The sequence below is a fragment of the Arachis hypogaea genome, chromosome 16 (assembly GCF_003086295.3).
Source record: "Arachis hypogaea cultivar Tifrunner chromosome 16, arahy.Tifrunner.gnm2.J5K5, whole genome shotgun sequence".
Taxonomy (NCBI): Eukaryota; Viridiplantae; Streptophyta; class Magnoliopsida; order Fabales; family Fabaceae; genus Arachis; species Arachis hypogaea.
This window is the reverse complement of record NC_092051.1, coordinates 144,301,169-144,321,671: the sequence shown is the minus strand read 5'-3', so window position 1 is coordinate 144,321,671 and position 20,503 is coordinate 144,301,169. Positions and strand designations below refer to the sequence as shown.

General features: G+C 34.3%; 2 protein-coding genes across 6 annotated transcripts; one reads left to right on the top strand and one right to left on the bottom strand.

The window, feature by feature from the left end:
• Nucleotides 1-804: 804 nt before the first annotated feature.
• Nucleotides 805-3,516, bottom strand: LOC112697475 (pentatricopeptide repeat-containing protein At4g21065-like). Its single transcript, XM_025750662.2, has one exon. It carries the CDS (start codon nt 3,487-3,489, stop codon nt 1,636-1,638), a length of 1,854 nt encoding a protein of 617 aa, XP_025606447.1. The 5' UTR covers nt 3,490-3,516; the 3' UTR covers nt 805-1,635.
• A 91-nt stretch (nt 3,517-3,607) lies between these two features.
• On the top strand, nt 3,608-9,919 carry LOC112697476 (uncharacterized). 5 transcript variants are annotated; one of them, XM_029287680.2, is made up of 14 exons: nt 3,608-3,944; nt 4,203-4,302; nt 4,496-4,632; nt 4,873-5,018; nt 5,225-5,304; nt 5,408-5,665; nt 6,223-6,333; nt 6,499-6,621; nt 7,532-7,653; nt 7,740-7,809; nt 8,451-8,543; nt 8,767-8,894; nt 9,228-9,369; nt 9,486-9,919. In XM_029287680.2, the coding sequence occupies exons 4-14, from the start codon at nt 4,889-4,891 to the stop codon at nt 9,615-9,617; spliced, it is 1,389 nt and encodes a 462-aa protein (XP_029143513.1). In that variant the 5' UTR covers nt 3,608-3,944; nt 4,203-4,302; nt 4,496-4,632; nt 4,873-4,888; the 3' UTR covers nt 9,618-9,919. The 5 variants fall into 5 exon arrangements, with proteins under 5 accessions (XP_029143513.1, XP_072077532.1, XP_072077531.1 ...); XM_072221431.1 differs by having other exon boundaries at nt 3,610-3,944; nt 4,884-5,018; XM_072221430.1 differs by having other exon boundaries at nt 3,679-3,944; nt 4,203-4,339; nt 4,884-5,018.
• The last annotated feature ends 10,584 nt before the right edge of the window (nt 9,920-20,503 follow it).

Sequence of the window (20,503 nt, the reverse complement as noted above, 5' to 3'; positions counted from 1 at the left end):
ACAGAAATAGAGATAAATTTTGGTACTTCAAAGAGAGAAAATTATTGTATTTTCTCTATCTCTATGGCTATATTTAGATATTGTTTCTGAGACAGAAACACAGACATTGGATATAGAAACTTGTTTGGTTGTAGAGACAGAAAATATCTGCTCCGTTTGTCATGTCTATAGTTTTATCTAAGAGACAATATCTAACTCACTATTGGAAATATCAATTAAAATCAGTGATTTCCTCAAATATTATCAAGCAAGACAAGAAAGCATATTCCAAGGAGAAAGCATGGCATAGTTATACCAAAACAAATAGAAAAGAACATAGAAAGAGCTTACTGACAAAGAATGGAATCAACCTGAGCTTCAAACAAGATTCCAACAACTACTCTTTGAGATGCTGATTGCTGAACCAGAAATCCAAGATCAAATTGTCTAATGAAAATATAAGAATGAGATTATAATTTTATACATTACAAATCATTATATTTTATAGAGAAGGAAATTTTATTTGAATAGAAGAGTACAAAAGCCTAACAGTAGTATAGTAAAATCATGCAACAATGCATGAAGAAACACCATTGAACCCTGTGCAGAGCACCAAAGAGATGCCAAAAGAGTAATCATAGCGCAAATAAAGCATAGAATGAAAAGGAATAACTAATGATTTTGGTATTATTTCCAACCAGATACAACAACATAAATGATAAACCAAAGATTGTCACAATGTCTGCTTTTCATTTACAGGATTCAAAATCTTTTCAAGAAAAAAGATGATGTTAATCCATATGAAAAATCCACAACTCCAAAAAGGATCCAAAAGCATGATCCAGAGAGATCTTGTCATAGGGCATATGAAAAGAGATCAGCTCCGAAGTCATGATACATTGATAAATATATTTGGGAACAAGGCAGCAAGTTACAATTACACACCTGATGTAGGCCTCAGATCAGCAAGCTCTGGCTGGCTATGAAAACAAGAAACTAGAAAAGCAATGGCAAAGTGAAGCCAGAAGAGGGGAGTGTGAAGTAGACAATTTCAAATTCCTAATTCTTGGGTTATAAGGTAGCCTTTAACCTAGAGAAACTACAAAAAATTATAAGCAAATATCTCAGCATATGCTATAAGAGAATGTTTTAAATACAATTAAATAATACACCACTCCCTGCAAATGACTTGTCCAAATGCATTCTAAGGGTGCATATTGACAAATAATTATTTGGAATCAATTTATTTATTATTCCAAAATAATGCATATAACTTCATTGATTTCATGAAATTAACTCTAAAATGGCTACCTTAGTAGATTACATAGCTTACATTTCAATTTCAGCTGTACAAAAGTTGGCAACCAATAGCATTTCTACCCTTGGTTCAGACAAGTAACTGAGGACAATACCTATGTTTTGACACCAACAAAAGAAACTTTAACTGTCTCGTGAATTCTTAGGATACAGCATCAAGATTGACCCATGGTTATTCATCTACCTCCTAGTCAGTTTTTGGACAACATTTTGTATATGATGGAAAGTAGAAACCTTGAAAAACGAATTAAAAATCGTAATCCCAAAATGATATTCAGACATGAAAATTTTGAAGTTTCAGAAAATGTGAAGAAAATTAATGACGCTTCAATCAACTGGTCACCAGAAGTCTTTACAGGAGCACACACCATTCTTGAAATGGTGGAACCGATTGCGGTCTCTCACCACAATCTCTCTGTTATAAACCTTAGATATGAACTTAGTAGCAGAATGACAATCTTCACAGACACGCAAGTTTTTCACGAGTCTAATGGGTGTGCCAGGGGGTGTATTCAAAAGAGAAAAAGCTATGGCAATTTTTTCACTGTGTCTATACAAAGCATCTTCTTTGTCTTCTTCATCAATGTCAAGCAATACCTGTGAGGTTGTAGGCACATAGCCAGCCCTCTTTATCTCCCTTCCCATCTCGTCCATCATTTCATATATTTGTTTCGACTGATTATGTGACTTATCTCCAGCGACAAACTCATACATCTCATTATTCAGTTCAATCATGGTGCTTCCTGGGATCTTCTTCATCCCTTTCAAATCCATCATCTCTCTAACCTTGGTCTTTTTCTCCCAGCGAAGCAATTTTGCGTAAATGTTTGAAAGCAGTACATAGTTAGACTCTTGCATTGGCTCACTTCTGATAAGTTTTTTTGAGATGCTCTCTCCAAGCTTGAACTCACCACGAGCATGACAAGCAGTGATTATGCTTCTCCAGATGATTTGGTTTGGGTTAATAGGCATTTTTTGAACAAATTCCAAAGCCTCCTTGACAAGTCCAGCTCTACTTAACAGATCCACCATACATCCATAATGTTCAATCTTTGGCACAATGCTGAAGTTCTTCTCCATTGAATTGAAATAGTAATGTCCTTTATTGACCAGCCCGGAGTGGCTACAAGCAGAGAGGACCCCAATAAATGCAACATCATCAGGTGCCACCCTTTGCTCAATCATCATATCAAACAACGAAACAGCCTCTAAGCCACGGCCATGCATTGCCAAACCAACAATCACCGAAGTCCATGAAACTATAGTGCGAAAACTCATTTGTCTAAACAGTTCCAGAGCTTTGTCAACATCACCACACTTTGCAAACATGTCTATCAAAGCATTGCAGAGCTCCACTGACTTTGGTATTTTCTTCCTCTCAAGATAAGACTCTAACCACTTCCCAAGCTCAAGTGCACCCAAATCGGTACAAGCAGACAACACACAAACAATGGTGACATCGTCAGATACAACACCCTTAACCTGCATTTCCCTAAACAATCCAACAGCTTCCATAGACCGCCCGAGACGCGCATATCCACCAATCATAGCACTCCAAGTAACGGAATCCATCTTGGGACTTTCATCAAACACCTTCCGAGCAAACTCAACCCCTTCCCCACAACAACAATACATGTGAATCATAGTGTTCTGTACATGACGATCATCATCAAAACCAAACTTCACCAAAGATCCATGAACCATTTCCCCCAAATTCAAGTCACCAATGCCAGCACACGCCTTGAGCACAAAAGGGTACGTGAACTTATTTGGCAAAACGCCATAGCTAAACATGGTTTTGTAAAACTCCAGAGCCTTAAACTTTGAGCCAGCCGTTTGAGCATAAGCCCTGATAACAGTGTTAAACAAGAATGCATCATACAATAAGAGATTGTTATTATTATTAGAGGGGGAGAATAGGAATGAAGAAGCATAGTGAATGGCATTGAGATCAGAAGATGTTGAAGCGAACTTGGTGAGAACAAGAGGGTTGTTATGGAGACCCAATTTGAGGATGATGGTGTGGATTTGTATGAGGTTGGTGAGAGTGTTGCAAGAATGAAGGAGGGTCAAGCAGGTTTGTTCTGCTAGTCTGCGTTCGGAGGTATAAGAAGGGAGTTGGAGGGCTAAGTTGGTAATTGCACGTGAAAGCTTGGTTCTGATGGAATGATTCATCACTATACCTCCGAACATTTGATCACTATGAAATTAACCAATATACGCAACTTCTTCAAATTTTACATACGTGAGAAAATAATTAAGCTTTTATTTGTTTAAATAAAAATAAAACCCTTCACTTAGATGCGATCATGCGACGAAAATTGTTAAAAAAGGTCCACCGAATACTTTGCCTGACAAAATTTGGTGGTAACAGAAACGGCCACGTCAATCGCCATCTACCTTCCTTCTTTCTGAACTCTACTTGTCCCTCTCTTATGTTACGAGCTACCTGCATTCTTTATGATCGCATTCAAAGCATAACGCAAAAAGCAACCTCGTTTACGGATTTAGAAAAAGATGAGAAGAATATTCTATCTTCTCTGAGTCCAAGAAGCTCATTGCAGCAACAAACCCAGCTTCCAAGCTTCGTTTCAATGCGCTTCGCTCTTTTTGCGATCACTCTCTCCTTCGCCCACAAAGCCGTCCAGGTTCACCAAGCTCCACCTTCTGCAATTTCTTTCTCATTTTTTATTTCGCGAAATGAAGTTAAATTATCTTAATTATTCATTGTTATACCAATTTCGAGTTGGTTGCGTGGTAGGCAAGTTCGTTTCTTATGATAGGTTCCGGTGGTGGCAAAGATAGCGAAGAGAGCTGTTCAATTTTATAGCTCTAATTTTTAAATATTGAGTTTGAATTTGTCAATTGATTTAGTTAGTTAGTTTTTTTTTTTGCTATCATTACAGGGCCGCTTGTGCAGTATAAGAATCTAGTGGAGCAAGGGAAGTTGAAGCATGATCCATACCAAGAGGGTGTTGCTTCAGAGCTTGAGAACTTGCTTGCAAGGTTGGAGAAGTATGAGAAAGATATGGAAGAATATCATGTAAAATTGGAACTGGATATTTTGTTCTATTCTAATCTTTCTTCATCCTTTCGTTTGTGGCTAGCAATGTGATTTTTTACTTGGTTATGGATGCTCAAGGATTCTGTAATTTTTTGTCAATGTGATTTTAAAATCATAGTCTTCCACTTGTGGCAGATAAAACTATCTGAATGGGAGAAGAGTAGGGAGAGTGAACGGCGAAAGCTTCTCACGGAGGAAGTTGAGCAGCAGCAGAAAGACGAGGATTGGTGGAAGCGGTTGAACAATAAACTTGTTGATAGATGGTCCTCCCGGTAAATTTTGAGTCAAAGTTTAGATGATTTGGTTTCAACCTGCTGCTTAAGCATATGTGATCGGTTTGCTTCTGAGAATTTTCAATCAAACCTATATTTTTGTCTGAGTTTCTAATTTTGCTTCATTTAGGTTTCCTTGGTTTGAAATTTGTTGATGTTTCCTTGTTTTGAGTTTTGCTTCAAATTATGTTTTCTGTACTAGTTACATTTTATTAAAGGGAGAAGTCTTTTGTGACTCAGTAAGAAACCAGAAAATATGGAGCCAGGGGTCGGAAAATGGGTGTCATATCTGAAACGTGAGAAGAAGTTGGATTCACTAGTTGGTCGCCGTCCTACTGCTCCTCCAGCCCCAAAAGGACTTTACATATATGGCAATGTTGGCACAGGTAACTTCATTCTTTCATTTTTCTTTATTTCAGATGAATCTCTATGTTACCTGTAGTTCAAACTTCACCACCACTTGATTTATGGTTATCATAATGCTCTACGTTTATGCTTACATCATTTATATCAGCTTCCAGTTTCCATATAATGTCTGCTTTATTTTGCAACTTTTTTTCTGATAATTTTGATCACATTTTTAATGCCGAAGGGAAGACAATGCTGATGGACATGTTTTACAGTGCCACTGAGGGAATAGTTAAACATCGAAGAAGGTATCACTTCCATGAGGTGAGTATTTTTTCCTGGACTATTTATCATGTTTCTTTAGTCAGACTACTGTGAATGTAGCGCTGAAAGAGAAAGAGTTTAATCTTTTCCTATCAATATGCAGGCCATGCTTAGAATAAATGAACACATGCACAAGATATGGAAAACTCAAATGGAAGAGAAGTCCTTGCAGTCTAGCATTGCTGGTTGGATTATGAATCTTCCTTTTGACACAAAAGCTAAGGAGTGGCTGGCTGCAGAGGAAAGGTACAAGCAAGAGATGCAGATGAAAAACATACTTCCAGCTGTAGCAGATGAATTTTTCCTGAATCAAGAAGAGGACAGAAAGGGGGCTAGTATTTTGTGCTTTGATGAAATACAGGTAAATAAAAATGTAAAATCGTATTATAATAGATTCTCATTATTTGTATTGTAGGTTATTTTTTTCAGAAGCCATCATGACTGATTTAATTATTTGGAAAGTAAAATGGATGTAATGGGGTATTTTCATATGTATTATAATTCTGTTTGGTTTTCTTGCTTAACAATGGGCATGTACTGTTCCTTTCCACTTTTAGAAGTTTTTGGTGATCCATTTGAAAGGATTCTTTACGGTGGTGTAAACTTCATGTGGTTTTCTACTTTCCCTACCCCTTGTCTATTTCTTTATGCATAAGGTGCTTGGATTTCTTTTGTGCAAATAAGTTTTTTTGCACCCCTATGTACACATTAGCTCCAGCCTCCAGATCACACTGTCTGGAAGCAGGCTTTAAGGCATCACTGTTTTAGCTTGTAGGGTTGATTTTCTTCCATTGTTTTGTCCTGCCTATTTGATTCATTCTGTGAGCACTCTCTGCACTATGCTACTTGTAGCTTTTGCTGATCTGATCCTTTCAGAATCGCAAATTATAATGATTTTTTTTTAATGCTCTATTTCAGACTGTTGATGTATTTGCTATTGTGGCTTTATCTGGAATTCTAAGCAGATTACTGAGCAGTGGAACCATTATTGTGGCAACCAGTAATCGAGCGCCGAAGGATTTAAATGAGGTGTGTTTTTTATTTGTCTCTCTTTTGCTGCATGTGGGTCAAGTTATTACAAGGATGATGTGTTTTTTATGTTGTGGGGATGGAGGAGCCTTGGAATCCAGACCTGTTGGATATGATGTCTTATTTGTTTCCTATTCTCTTTCTTGGATCATTTGTCTTGTTCAGGCTGGTATGCAACGAGAAATCTTCCAAAAACTTGTATCCAAGTTGGAACAGCATTGTGAGAATGTATTAGTAGGAAGTGAAGTTGACTACCGTCGGTTTATAGCACAGAGATCAGCAAATCAGGTGAGAATTTAAAGATATCTATTTACAAATGGGATGTCATATTGTCAACTTTGCTATAAAACAATGATTTTCTTTTCTTGAATATTTGTATATTGATGGTATGCACCTCTGAATTCTATTTTCAACTATTATGGTCAACTGGTCATTGATTTCTCTTATATGTCATCTACAACATATAGTTAGCAAAGTCATTCAAAAGTAATAATTAAGAGCTGATATTGTGTTATGAATAGAAAGGAAAATAATCAATAGTTGGTAAGCATATACTTCACTATGATAAATTTAAATCTAGACCAATATATAAAGAGAATTGGGGTAGTTTGATTTATATTTTGGTCTTTCTCACATTTGTCTCTCACACAATTTGTAAAAATAATTCCAAAATGGTTGACGTGAGGAATTGAATCTAGTCTCTTCAAGTCGTACCCTTTACAAATTCTTTAACCACTAAGATATAAATCTTGTTGTGTTTATTTTTTTATATAAAAAAATATAAAAATGCTCAATAAACACCAAAAATAAGTTTTGTGTATATTTATACATGTTTGTTCACACATCTTTTTGTGTTTATTGTTTTATATAAAAAAATATAAAAATGCTCAATAAACACCAAAAATCAACTTCGTGTATATTTATACATGTTCTTCCACACATCTTTTTCAACAGAGTAATAAGCTACCAGGATAATGAAGCATATCATAATAAAAAATTCAAAACTTGTCCCAGTAGAATAATCAAACCTTTTTATAGCATTATAATCAAATTTTTTCATGAACACCACATATGCATTCCTATACGGTGGCTTGGTGGCTGATTTTTTTATATTCATGTTGCACAATTATAAAAGATAGGCGCTAATATATAATGCTTAATTGGAATAATTTTAGTTTTAATGGTTAATCAAATGTAGATGCACTATTTCTGGCCCATTGAACCAGAAGCTGCCAATAAATTCGAGAAGAAGTGGCATGACGTAACAGGAAGGTTTGGAGGAAGAATAATCAGCAACACCATCTCAGTGATGTTTGGAAGGTACTCTACGAATCTAATTATAGTTAGTGCTGTCAAACAATGGTAAATAGTAACCTTGGATCATATAATTTTTGTTTCAATGACAGGACACTTGAGGTTCCTGAAAGTTGTGAGGGAGTTGCACGCTTCACGTTTGAGTATCTCTGTGGTCGTCCGGTACATTGTCTCTTTGTGTCCAGTTATTTCCAACTTTCTTCCAGCTAACACTGTCATTAAACGGGATTCTATTTATTTATTTATTTACCCCCTCACATGGAATATCTGGTGATTAAATTCCTACTTGATGTGGTTTTGATCTTGCCTCAATGACCTTAGGGTCAACTACACTCGCCTCAGGGTAAGGGGTATTGACAGTCTTGTATTAGAAATTTGGATTAATGTAGAATCCTTTTTCTAATAAAGTATTAGTTGAATACTAGGCGGCTTGAATTGCTCGAGTGAAATCCATAAAGTCTCATTTATTTGTATGGTATATATTGCAAATCAGATCCCAAAATGATCATTTATCTACTACTGTAGCTATATCATGCACCAATAAATATTTAGAGTAATAACAGTGCGAGTTATCATTGTTAGAAAACAAATTAAGCTTCAAAGTTTGATAGATAAATCATCCCCAGACGACCATGTTTGGGAGGTTTGGTTCTGAAAACTGAAAAGGGTAGGAATAGTACAATATCATGCTTTGTTGTTGTTCCTTAATCCCCATTGTTACGATGTAACTTGCTTTCAAGTTTTATTCTAGTGTTTGTGCATATACGACAACTTGCTTACTCTCTCTCTCTCTCGGCTTTCAGTTGGGTGCAGCTGACTATATTGCAGTTGCTGAAAACTATCACACTGTTTTCATATCTGATATTCCAGTGATGAGTATGCGCATCCGTGACAAGGTATTGTTACTGAAAGGTTGAGTTGACCTCAACTGTATTGCTAATTGCCTTATTTTACTATGAAGGGAAATTTTAGGTTATGAAACTCGTATTCTCTCACTCTGTATCTGCATTGTTTCATAGAATATTCCTAAATAACAGCCATTGCATTGAATTAGTACAATTGTTTCTGCATAACCCTGTCTTGTTTTGATTTTTATATTGTATATATTTTACTTTTCAGGCAAGGAGATTTATAACCCTAATTGACGAGTTGTACAATCATCATTGCTGCCTTTGTTGCTTGGCATCCTCCTCAATTGATGAATTATTTCAAGGAACTGAGGATGGCACACTTTTTGACTTGGAGAGGTAACCTTCTTATGCTTGTAGTCTTAAATTTTCTTCTGATGCCATGTAGCTGGGAACAGATGGCTCAGATTATAAACATTTTTCATTGAATTCCCTAAATACCCTGTATCTGAAATCTGAATTTTTTAGTTCTCAGGTTTCTATCAAACTTGGGATAGAAGGCACGTAGATTTGATAAATAGCTACTGATTTATGTATATCCTATTATTAGAATTTTCTCAGTGGTGTATAAACTAGTGCTTATATAAGGCTTATCAACTCTGTTGGTGGTGGTATTCTAGTGATCAATGTTGCATTGCTAACTGAACCTCTGCAATCTCGTCTTGGTTTCAGTTTCCAGTTTGAAACAGAGACCGAAGGTGCTAAACTTCGCCGTGATGTCTTAGCAGAAGGCAATGTGGGCTCAGGAGGTACTCCTGTTGGTATCACATCCATATTATCTGGTCAAGAAGAGATGTTTGCCTTTCATAGAGCTGTAAGTATGACCTCCCAGCTTTTAGTTTCAATGGAAGCAAGAACACTGCAGATTATGTTTTTTAACCTTTTGAAAGAACATCATTAACATTGGCTCTTTCTTGGAATGCTTGGTAGGTTTCGCGCCTTGTAGAAATGCAAACGCCATTGTACTTGGATGGAGTTCGCGATGTCCATCCTTATTTTCAGAGGCAACGTAGAAGATCTCAAAAATCTAGTGGCAGCTTACTCTCTGAGGCATCAATCTGAAAATAAGATTTTCATTCTATTTGTACCAAAATAACTGTTTTCCAACGGCCTAAACTCTGCTTGTTATTCCAAACAAGTAAAAGTAGGTGAGTGATCTAGTTAGTGTGATAATAATGTTCATTCTTTATTCCTTACAGCTATAGGTTCTAAATAATGCAGTAATGCATATGATAAATATGTACTTTGAAAAGTCCAAAATGTGCAAGTAATGCTGAAGGATATTGAATATTATCCTCATAATTGTTGTTTGATACTTTCATTCATCAAGTTTAACAGTAGTTCCTGATACTTTTTCATTGTCAGTGTTATGTGTTGTGCAGATTTTTTTATCTCTCTTTTATGGATATGCAAGCTACCTTTTACAGAGTTACCCATGGTTGAAAAAAGCTAAAAAATCGATGGTCTTATCTTTTGCTAGTTAAATCGATGGGGTTTTCCGTTTTTATTTATTATCTTTTTGGGGTCTGAAACATTGATGGTTTATAAGTAACTTTTTTTGGGTCTGGATTTGAATAACTCAACTGTTATCTTTGATCACAAGGAATAGCCCAACAAAATGGAAGAGTGACAAAGCAAATTAGCTTCGGTGCGAAATATGTCTAAATATAATATTTTACGCATTCTCCCGAATGGGATTCACAATTATCATCTCTTTTATACATGTACACTTTGGATTTCTTAAATTTTCTGAAATTGTAGATCTTTATATCAGGAGAAAAATTATAGTAAATAACGTAAATAACAAATTATAGAATTAGTCATAATGGTAGACTAACAAATAATGTTAGGAGACAATAAAAAATTAACCTAAAATAGTTTTAAATTATCATATTTTATATTTTTTAATTATTATTGAAATAATTGAGTAATTAGATATAATGAGTATATAATTATGAATGTTACATATATAAAATTATAGATATTAAATTAAATAATTTGATTTTAGATTATACCGGTAGATAAGTAATGCTTCTGTACAAAATAAAATGGGTAGATTACTAAATAGTATTATTTTTGTTGAGTCTGCAGCGGAATTTGAAATTCTAATAGATACAAAGTAATATAAAATTGAACACTATCCACAATAATGCACCAACTATAACAAAGCCAATACGAGAAAATAGGATGTGAATTAATTTTCTTTCTTATTTTTTATGATGTTTCAACTACATTGTTACAGAAATATATATAGTATCATATATGCTATAATTTTAATGAATGAGAATAAAATCCTCCTATAAAAACTCCCTACAAGTTCTTTTCTATTAAAACTCCTTGCAAACCTTATTTTACTCCCTAAGTTCGCTCTTAACCTTTCTTTTATTCTCACATTCTCCACCTCGTTCACAATTTGAAATCTACTCAAATTTTGGACGATCAAAGCGTGGTATTCATATCCGGTTGCATCATTTTTACAATGACTGCCTACGTACCTTTGTTCAGGATCAAATCAATCGTAGTTCCTCTATTTCTCCATGTAATGCCTAACATGAAGCAATATTGAGCAATTCCAAACAGTATTGGAACTTGTTTTCTGACACTACTTTAGTCAACATATCAGCAGGATTTTTATCTGTGTGTACTTTTATAAGAGAAATGTTACCTTTCTCTATAACATTGCACACGAAGTGATATCTTACATCAATATGCTTGGTATGAGTATAATGAACCTGATTTTTAGCCAAATGAATTGCACTTTGACTATCACAACTCAGATTCACGCAATCTTGCTTCAACCCCAAATCATCTAGAAGACCCCTTAGTCACAATGCTTCTTTCACTCCTTCTGCTACTGCCATGTACTCAACTTGTGTAGTAGATAGTGCCACTGTAGCTTGTAACATCGATCGCCAACTAACTGGAGCACCTTGTATTTTATATACATAACCAGTGGTAGAACGTCTTCTATCTAGATCACCAGCATAATCAGAATCAACAAAGCCCGATTTGACATGATTTTCCACTAAAGCATAAACCTGTGTCAATGGTACCCTTCAAGTAGGGGTGGCAAACGGGCCTTAATCCGCCGGGCCGGCCCGCGTAACCCGCCAAAAAAGGCGGGCTGGGCTGGAAATTTGGGACCGCCGTAAGACAAAAGCCCGCCTAACCCAAACCGTTTAAACCGTGGGCTTTGGCGGGGCAAGGCGGGCTGCCCCGGCGGGCTGAACGTTTTTTTGTTGGGCTGAACCCATTACCCATGAACCCATAAACCCACCCGACCCGACCCGACCCAATACCCATTCCCCACACACCTAAATGGCCGAAACCCTAAATTGAATTCCCATTCGGCCATTCCCCAATCCCTAATCCCCATTGCAGCTGCCTCACTCTCACTCCTCTCAGTTCCTCGGCAGCACCGCAGCACTCAGACACTCAGTCGTCTCGTCTCCACTCTCCAGTCTCCTCGACGGCTCTCAGCCTCTCACTCGGTTCCTCAGTCTCAGTTCCTCACCGTCACTCTCAGTCTCTCACTCGGTCATCCTAAGCTCCTCACCGTCACTCTCAGTCTCTCATTTCCATCGTCCAGCGACCTCAGCTCGAACTTCAGAGTTCCGTCCTCACCTCTGTCTGGCCGTCGTCGCTGCTGCCTGCTGGTCTCGGTCCTGGGCTCCTGGGTCTTGTGAGTCGTGACTTGTCCTCTGACTCTGCTGGTCTCGCTCTCGGTCACGGCTGCTCCTCGCTCTCGGTCACGGCTGCTCCTCACTCTCGGTCATGGCTGCTGCCTGCTTGTCTCCTTGATCCTTCAAGGTCTCCACAACTCTAACCTTTGCTAATGCTATTACCTGAACAAATATTTGTAACTAATTCTTTGTTTTCAAATTATTAACACAAGTTGATATATGATATACTTGATGATTGTAATTTATAGTGTGTGTTGCTAAGTGAAGGTGCATGGTGTATTGGTGTTGTTATTTATTATGTACAAAAAAAGGGTGTTACTAAACTACAGAAAGTACCAAAGATTTGGATAAAATAAAATAAGAGACAGAGAGCCGTTTATAGCTAATTAGCTAGTGGTGTTGTTATTGTTTTTAGTATGTGTGTGGTTGTGTGGGATAAATATGTATGTAATATTTGTTAAATAATAGTCATGAACTATGATACTATTTATATAAAGAATTGAATAGAATGAATATATTAACAAGTTAATGTGCTAAATTGTTCTAACTAGATGAGTATTCAGTTGATGCCTCAAGAAAGAACAACTATCTTTTACATTTTTGACGTGCTAGAGCTTCTATGTTTGAACCCCTTTTTTTAAGTCATAACAAAAAACCACAATTACCATACAAAATTGTTCCAAATGGAGTTATTTTAAGAGAATTGAACAATTTTATTGATGAGAAGAAATATCTGAGTTATTGAGCTCACTGTCATTATAAAAAAAACAGAAGACATATTTTTTGAATTTGTCATTCTGGTGGTCAACTCTTACCTATTGTACATATTCTTTCAATTCATATGCAACTAATCCTTTTTTTTGTTCTGTTGTTACATCAAATGCAGTTGTCTATGCAGTTGCTAGTGCAGTTTTTAGCACCCAAGTGGTGAATTTGATAATAGATTATATGCTCAATTTTTATGGATCCATCATGTATTCAATTTTTAAAGAGAAATAATGATTGTTGGTTAAATACTTGAATCTGATGCATATTCAGAAATTGTTTGATAATGGTTGAGTTTTGAATATACTTGATAATGGTTGAGTTTTGAATATGGCTGAATACTTGCTGTTTTTTGTATGGTTTGCTAATGGTTGAAAAACTTAGTTCATATATATTTATTTTGTCTATGGGACTATTTATAAGTTATAACTATATTTTTGTATTTTGGATAATTGGATTATGTTTATTTATTTTGAAGACTATTTATATTTAATATTTGTATTTATATTGATTTAAATAGAAGATATTAGATATGCCCTTATAAAAAAAATTAATTAGGCGGGTTTAGCCCGCCAGCCCGCCAGCCCGCCATTAGGCGGGGCGGGCTAGGATTTTGGGACCGCCTGAATAGGCGGGGCGGGACGGGCCAGCCCGCCAGATGGCGGGCTTCAGGCGGGGCGGGGCGGGCTTCCCCGCCTGACACCCCTACCTTCAAGTATCTTAATATCCACTTGACTGCTTCCCAGTGTGTCTTACCTGAATTTGCCATGAACCTGCTAACAACACTGACTACCTGTGAAATATCTGGGCGTGTACACACCATAGCATACATTAGGCTACTGACTGCACTAGCATAAAGTACAATTTCCATGTAAGCCTTATCCTTTGTTGTTGTGAAAGATTGTTTACCAGAGAACCTAAAATGTGGAGCCAACAGCGTTACCACCGATTTAGCATTTTTCATTTCAAACCTTTCAATGACGCGCTCAATATATCCTCTTTGGCTCAAGAACAATTTTTGGCTTGATCTCTCTCTTTTAATTACCATGCCTAATATTTTTCGTGCAGCACCCAAGTCTTTTGTTTCAAATTCTTTACCAAGTTGAACCTTTAACATATCTATCTCTACCTTGCTCTTAGAGGCAATAAGCATGTCATCCACATACAATAGAAGATAGATATAATCACCTCCAGGAAGCTTACGAATATATACACAACAATCATAATTACTTCTGGAAAAATCTTGATTTAACATAAAGGAGTCAAATCGCTTATAAAATTGCCGAGGAGATTGTTTCAATCCATATAGCGATTTCCTCAAGTGACATACCTGACTTTCTTTACCCTCAATTTTGAAACCCTCAAGTTGATACATGTAGATTTCTTCCTGTAAGTCATCGTGCAAGAATACAGTATTCACATCTAGTTGTTCCAACTCAAGATCATCATGAGGGACAAGACTTAAAAGCACCCGTATAGAAGTGTGTTTCACCACAGGAGAAAATATCTCATTGTAATCAACACTTTCTTTCTGTGCAAATCCCTTAGCTACTAACCTAGCTTTGAATCTTGTACCATCTGACTTAGTAGGATCTTCTTTTCTTTTATACACCCACTTACAACCAATTGCAGTCTTTCCCACGGGCAATGGGACCACATCCCATGTATTGTTCTTATGAAGAGATTGCATCTCTTCCTCCATAGCGACAAACCAACTCTCTCTTTCTTTGTCTTTGATAGCATGTTTGAATGTCACCGACTCATTATCCTCCACTGAGAGTGCATAATCTACCAAGTTTACCTGCCCATAATGTCTCAAAAACTTGTCTGACCTGAACTTCTGAACAAATTTATAATTCCTCTTTGGCCTAGTAGATGCCAAAGAATCCTGCTGTTGCTGTTGTAATGCATGTGCATTTTCTCGTTGAATTTCTTCATGATCAAATTCATCTTCTGCGTCATCTCGAGTAGCAATAGGATGCTCCACCTGAACATTTCTAGAGTCTATTTGTTGGTATTTAGACTCTATCTCCACCACTTGAGTATTTGAAATTTTTCCAGTATCACCATCATCTGGCACCATATCTTTAGACAAAGCTACCATAGATCGTTCATCAAAGGTAACATCCCTGCTAATTACAAACTTAGAATCATTTACACTCTAAAGGCGATAGCCTTGAACCCTTCTTGGATATCCCAAAAAGATTGCCTTCTTAGCTCTATCATCAAGCTTGTTATCTTTGACATGATAATAGGCTGTGCATCCAAAGACTCTGAGTTTCTCGTAATCTGCATATTCCCCTGACCACACCTTATAAGGTGTGTTTCCATCTAGAGAAGAATGTGGGGATTGATTCACTATGTAGCAAGCTGTAGCAACCGATTCTGCCCACCATTCTCTGCCTAATCCGGAATTAGAGCGCATACACCTTGCCTTCTCAAGTAGCGTAGGAGTCAGTCATTTGGCGACTCCATTCTGTTGTGGTGTTTCTCTAACTGTCCAGTGTCTTATAATGCCTTCTCGGTTACAAAACTCCTTGAAAGCCCCATCCGTGTACTTTGTGCCATTATCAGATCGTAGTGTTTTCAACTTCCTACCTGTTCGGTTTTCAACCATTGCTCTCCACCGCTTAAAAGTATCGAATACCTCATTCTTATGTTTTAGGAAGTAAATCCAAACATACCTGAAATAATCATCAACAAAAGTAACAAAATACCTGGAACCACCCTTGGAAGTAACTTTAGCTGGGCCCCAAACATCAGTTTGCACGTAGTCTAACAACCTTCTGCTTTTATGCTTGCTTGTAGAAAACTTCATCCTATGTGCCTTTCCATACACACAATGCTCACAAAATACCATTTGTGGTTTCTTCATATTTTTCAGCAAACCTTGTCCACAAAGCAATGATAGACCTTTCTCTGACATATGTCCAAGCCGCATGTGCCATATTCTTGTGCAATTTGTTTGATCTCTACTTCCACCGATTCCAACTGCTAACTCACATGTGACTGTTGACCCCAAAAGAGAATAAAGATTACTATGACGAACTCCCTTCATCACTACCAAAGAACCATGAACAACTTTTAGTATCCCATTTTCTGCAACTATTTTGCAACCATTTTTCTCCAACAAACCTATGGAGATAAGATTTTTCTGCAAGTCTGGAATATGTCTCACATCCTTTAAGGTTCTTACTATTCCATCATGCATCTTAATTCTTATAGTACCCAAAACCCCACAGTTTTACAAGCATGAGCATTGCCCATTAAAACCGTGTCACTATTTATGCTTTCATAGGTAGTAAACCACTTTCTATTTGGACACATATGGTGAGAGGCTCCTGAATCAAGAATCCACTTACCGGAGATTTTATAAGATTGTTCTGTTACAGAGTAACAATCCTCCTCATCATTTGAGACGTAGCTTGCTTCTTACTTTTCTTTTGGGTTGTCGTTGTTCTGTTTCTTGAAAGTTATCTTCTTATTTGGACAATTTGCTTTGAAATGTCCAGTCTCACCACATTTAAAGCATGTTCTCTCCGCGTGAGGTCTAGATTTTGGCCTAGACTTTCCACGTTTATTACCTTTTTCTCTTTCATTAGTTCTTCCTCTAGTCGCGAACAATCCTTGTACTTGATCATTATACTCTCTTCCATTTGAAGATGACATTACACTTGTAGCAACCTTACGTAGATCATCCGTTAAAAGTGATGCTCTCGTCTCATTTATGGTCAGAGTGTCACCCACCAGCATCAATGTCTGCACTAAATTTTCATAGAACTTCGGTAATAAAAGTAACAATATGAGTGCCTGGTCTTCATCATCAACCTTCACATCTATATCCTTTAAGTTTGATATGATCCTATCAAACTTATTGATATATTCTCGGATTGAAGTGCCTTCCTCCATCTTGCATGTATACAATTTGGATTTTAAGTATATCCTATTAGTTAGAGTCTTCGTCATGAAGTTACTCTCTAACTTTGTCCAAACGCCTGCTGCAGTTGTTTCTTCGTTCACCAAGAAAGCAACATCCCTCTCAAGGCATAAGATTATTGCAGCCCGTGTCTCAAGTTCTAATTATTCCCAATCCTCATCTTTCATTCCTTCCGCCTTTTTCTCTTTTTCCGCTAGTGCCTTGTGTAACTTTTGTGATATAAGCAGATTTTTCATCTGCTTCCTCCAATAGAAAAAATCATTTTTTCCAGTGAACTTCTCGATTTCATATTTGCCTACTTTGACATTACTACTAGTAGAAGCCATCATATTCAAAATAGAATTTTACCACTCAAATAATGAATAATATAACGTTGGCTCTTGATACCAATTGTTGAGTCTGCAGTAGAATTTGGACTTCTAATAGATACAAAGTAATATAAAATTGAACACTAGCCACAATAATGCACTAACTATAACAAAGCCAATACGAGAAAATAGGATGTGAATTGATTTTCTTTCTTATTTTTTATGATGTTTCAACTACATTGTTACAGAAATATATATAGTATCATCTATGCTATATTTTTAATGAATGAGAATAAAATTCTCCTATGAAAACTCCCTACAAGTTCTTTTCTACTAAAACTCCTTGCAAACCTTATTTTACTCCCTAAATTTGCTCTTAGCATTTCTTTTATTCTCACAATCCTATTATATGATTAAGGGTGGCAAAGGATAGTTCATCCCTGCCAAGGCCTGTTCAAAAAAAAAAAAGGAGGAAGGTTGCATGCTTAAGACTATTTTTAGTAAAAAATTCATATCAATTTTTTTTATGATTCACTTGTCATGAAAGATGATTTTATATCAATTTTTACATTATAAATATTAAATAAAAACTCAAAGCATCTCTCTTTTTTATTAAAAAAAATTAATTTTAGTTCCTGTTATGGTCCTATTTAATTAATTAATTAAAATAATTAAAATTAATGTAGTTATTATTTTTTTATAATAATATTATTTAAATTTATAAATTAAAAAACAATTTACTATTAAAAAATATTAATATTAATTTATTAATAATAACGATAACATATTAACAGCTAATTTTTAACAATTAATTTTGCAACGACTAGTTTTGTAATGTGGTTAGTATAAATTTTATAAAAAAAATTAAACAATCCAAACAAAAATTATTTTGTAATGTGTAAAAATTAAATTTATTTTTTTATGTAAACAAATTTAATTAATTATAATTTAATATAACAATATACATAATATTCAATAATAATATAATATAATTATTTAAATAATATTTTTTTACCAAAAATAGAGAGACTCAAACGATAAACCTGGGATTTCTAAATAAATATAAAAAAATTATGTTATTTAAGTTATAGTTTGTTAGCTAAATAATAATTAATTAAATAATTAAATTATAATTAATTTATTAATAATTATAATAATTTAATATAATTATTTATTTTAAAGATAACTTAGCACATGCCAAATTATTATTGGCAACCACAAATCTCTCTAAGGAGAACTCTTTCTCCTAGATGCATGAAGAGGGACGCTACTTCTCTTCTCTCCAATAGTTGGAAAATGGAATCTTGAAAAATTCATACGTTGAAGGTGCTCTAAGTAAAGCAAATTTAAAATGTTATCTTGCTTAAGTTTTTTAAAATAAAGTAACAAAATTAATTTAAAAAATTATAATTAAAAAATACAAATAAAAAATAGTTTTATTATTTTTTTTAATTTTAAATTTCAAAAGAATTATTTAAAATAATATTTATTAATAATTTTTTTATTTTAAAAAATAAATAACATAATTTGAATATATACGTAAAAGTGTAAAATAAAATAATTAAAGTTAAAAATAAAAAAAGAATAAAAATAAATTCAAAACATGTTTTATATATGCAATAATTTATAGGTTAATAGTAGATTTAATGGAATTTAAATCTATTGCAAATTAATTTTTGACAGATTAAAGAATATCATAAATAATCAAAAAAATAAAAAAATTATATATTTAAAATTATATAATTATTAATTTTTATAGCCCACTAATAATCTTTTGTTTAAAAAAAAAAAAAACTTTTGGCTTAATCGGCCGATCTTCTCTTCTCTACGGGAATATGTGAATTTTTTTTTGGTCAGACAGAAATATGTGAATTTGACCGTACAAGTTTTGCACGTTTTTTTTATTTTGCGGGTTTTAAATTTTAGTCCAACTTTTTTTCACGGCGAGTTTGACTCGTTCTGCCATTCTTATATCTATATATGATTATTTAATCAAATTTTTGCATAATTTTATAAGTTATAAGTTTTAAAGTTAACTATTTTTATTGATGTACTAATATATAATTGGTTGTTTGTAAAAAAATTTTTGTTAATAATGAACGATTTAAATTCTTCATATGTATATACCCAAAAGAATTATTTGTTATTTTAAAAAAAATTAAAATCCAATTCAATATTTCTTTCCTTTTCCGGTTATTTTTTATATTTTTCAAAATAAAATCCAATTTAATAGTTTCTTCCTTTTTTGGTTATACTTTTTTTTTAAGATCACATTATTATTTTAGTAATTGATTTGGTGCTGATTTTTTTTCCATAACATTTTTTATTATCAAATCATCTTTATCTAAATACCAAAAATATACTTACCTCAATCTACCAAAATCTTTAAATACCTCTTATTTATTGATATGGATATTGATTTCCAAAGTCGTTGCTGATTGATGATTCATATTTATCTAAATAATAATAATAATAATAATAATAATAATAATAATAATAATAATAATAATAATAATAATAATAATTAACATAAAAAATATTCAATAACAAACAAAATTATTAAATTAGTTAAAAGCAGTCAAAATTTATCTTATTTAATTTTTATTAATTATTACAATAATTAATAAAAATTAGGACAAAATATTAAATTGGTCTCCTACGTTTAGGTGTAATTTTGATTTGGTCTTTAAGGTTTAAAGTGTCCTATTTGAATCCAAAAAAGTTTCATTTAGATTCAATGTAGTCCTACTGTGATGTTAAAGTTAAATAATTAACGGAATGTCCTACGTCCTACATGACAGTAATACAAGAACAAGATCGAAAATTTAGAGAACAAGTACAAGCTCCAAAGATACAAAATCAACCGTAGATGCATCAATAGATTTATTTATCATTTTTCTTATAATTTAAATGAAATATTTTCTATAGAACTAAAGAGAATGATAAATAAATATATTGATGCATCCACGGTTGATTTTGTGTCTCTGGAGCTTGTACTTGTTCTTCAAATTATCGATCTTATTCTTGTATTGCTGTCATGTAAGACATTCCGTTAATTATTTAACTTTGATCCCACGGTGGACTATATTGAAGCTAAATGAAACCTTTTTAGATTCAAATAGAACATTTTAAACCTTAAAGACCAAAACAGGATTACGCCCAAATGTAGGAAACCAATTTAGTACTTTACCTTAAAAATTAAATGGGGTAAAGTATACTTTTTGTCCCTGAAGTTTGACAAAAATTTAAAAATAC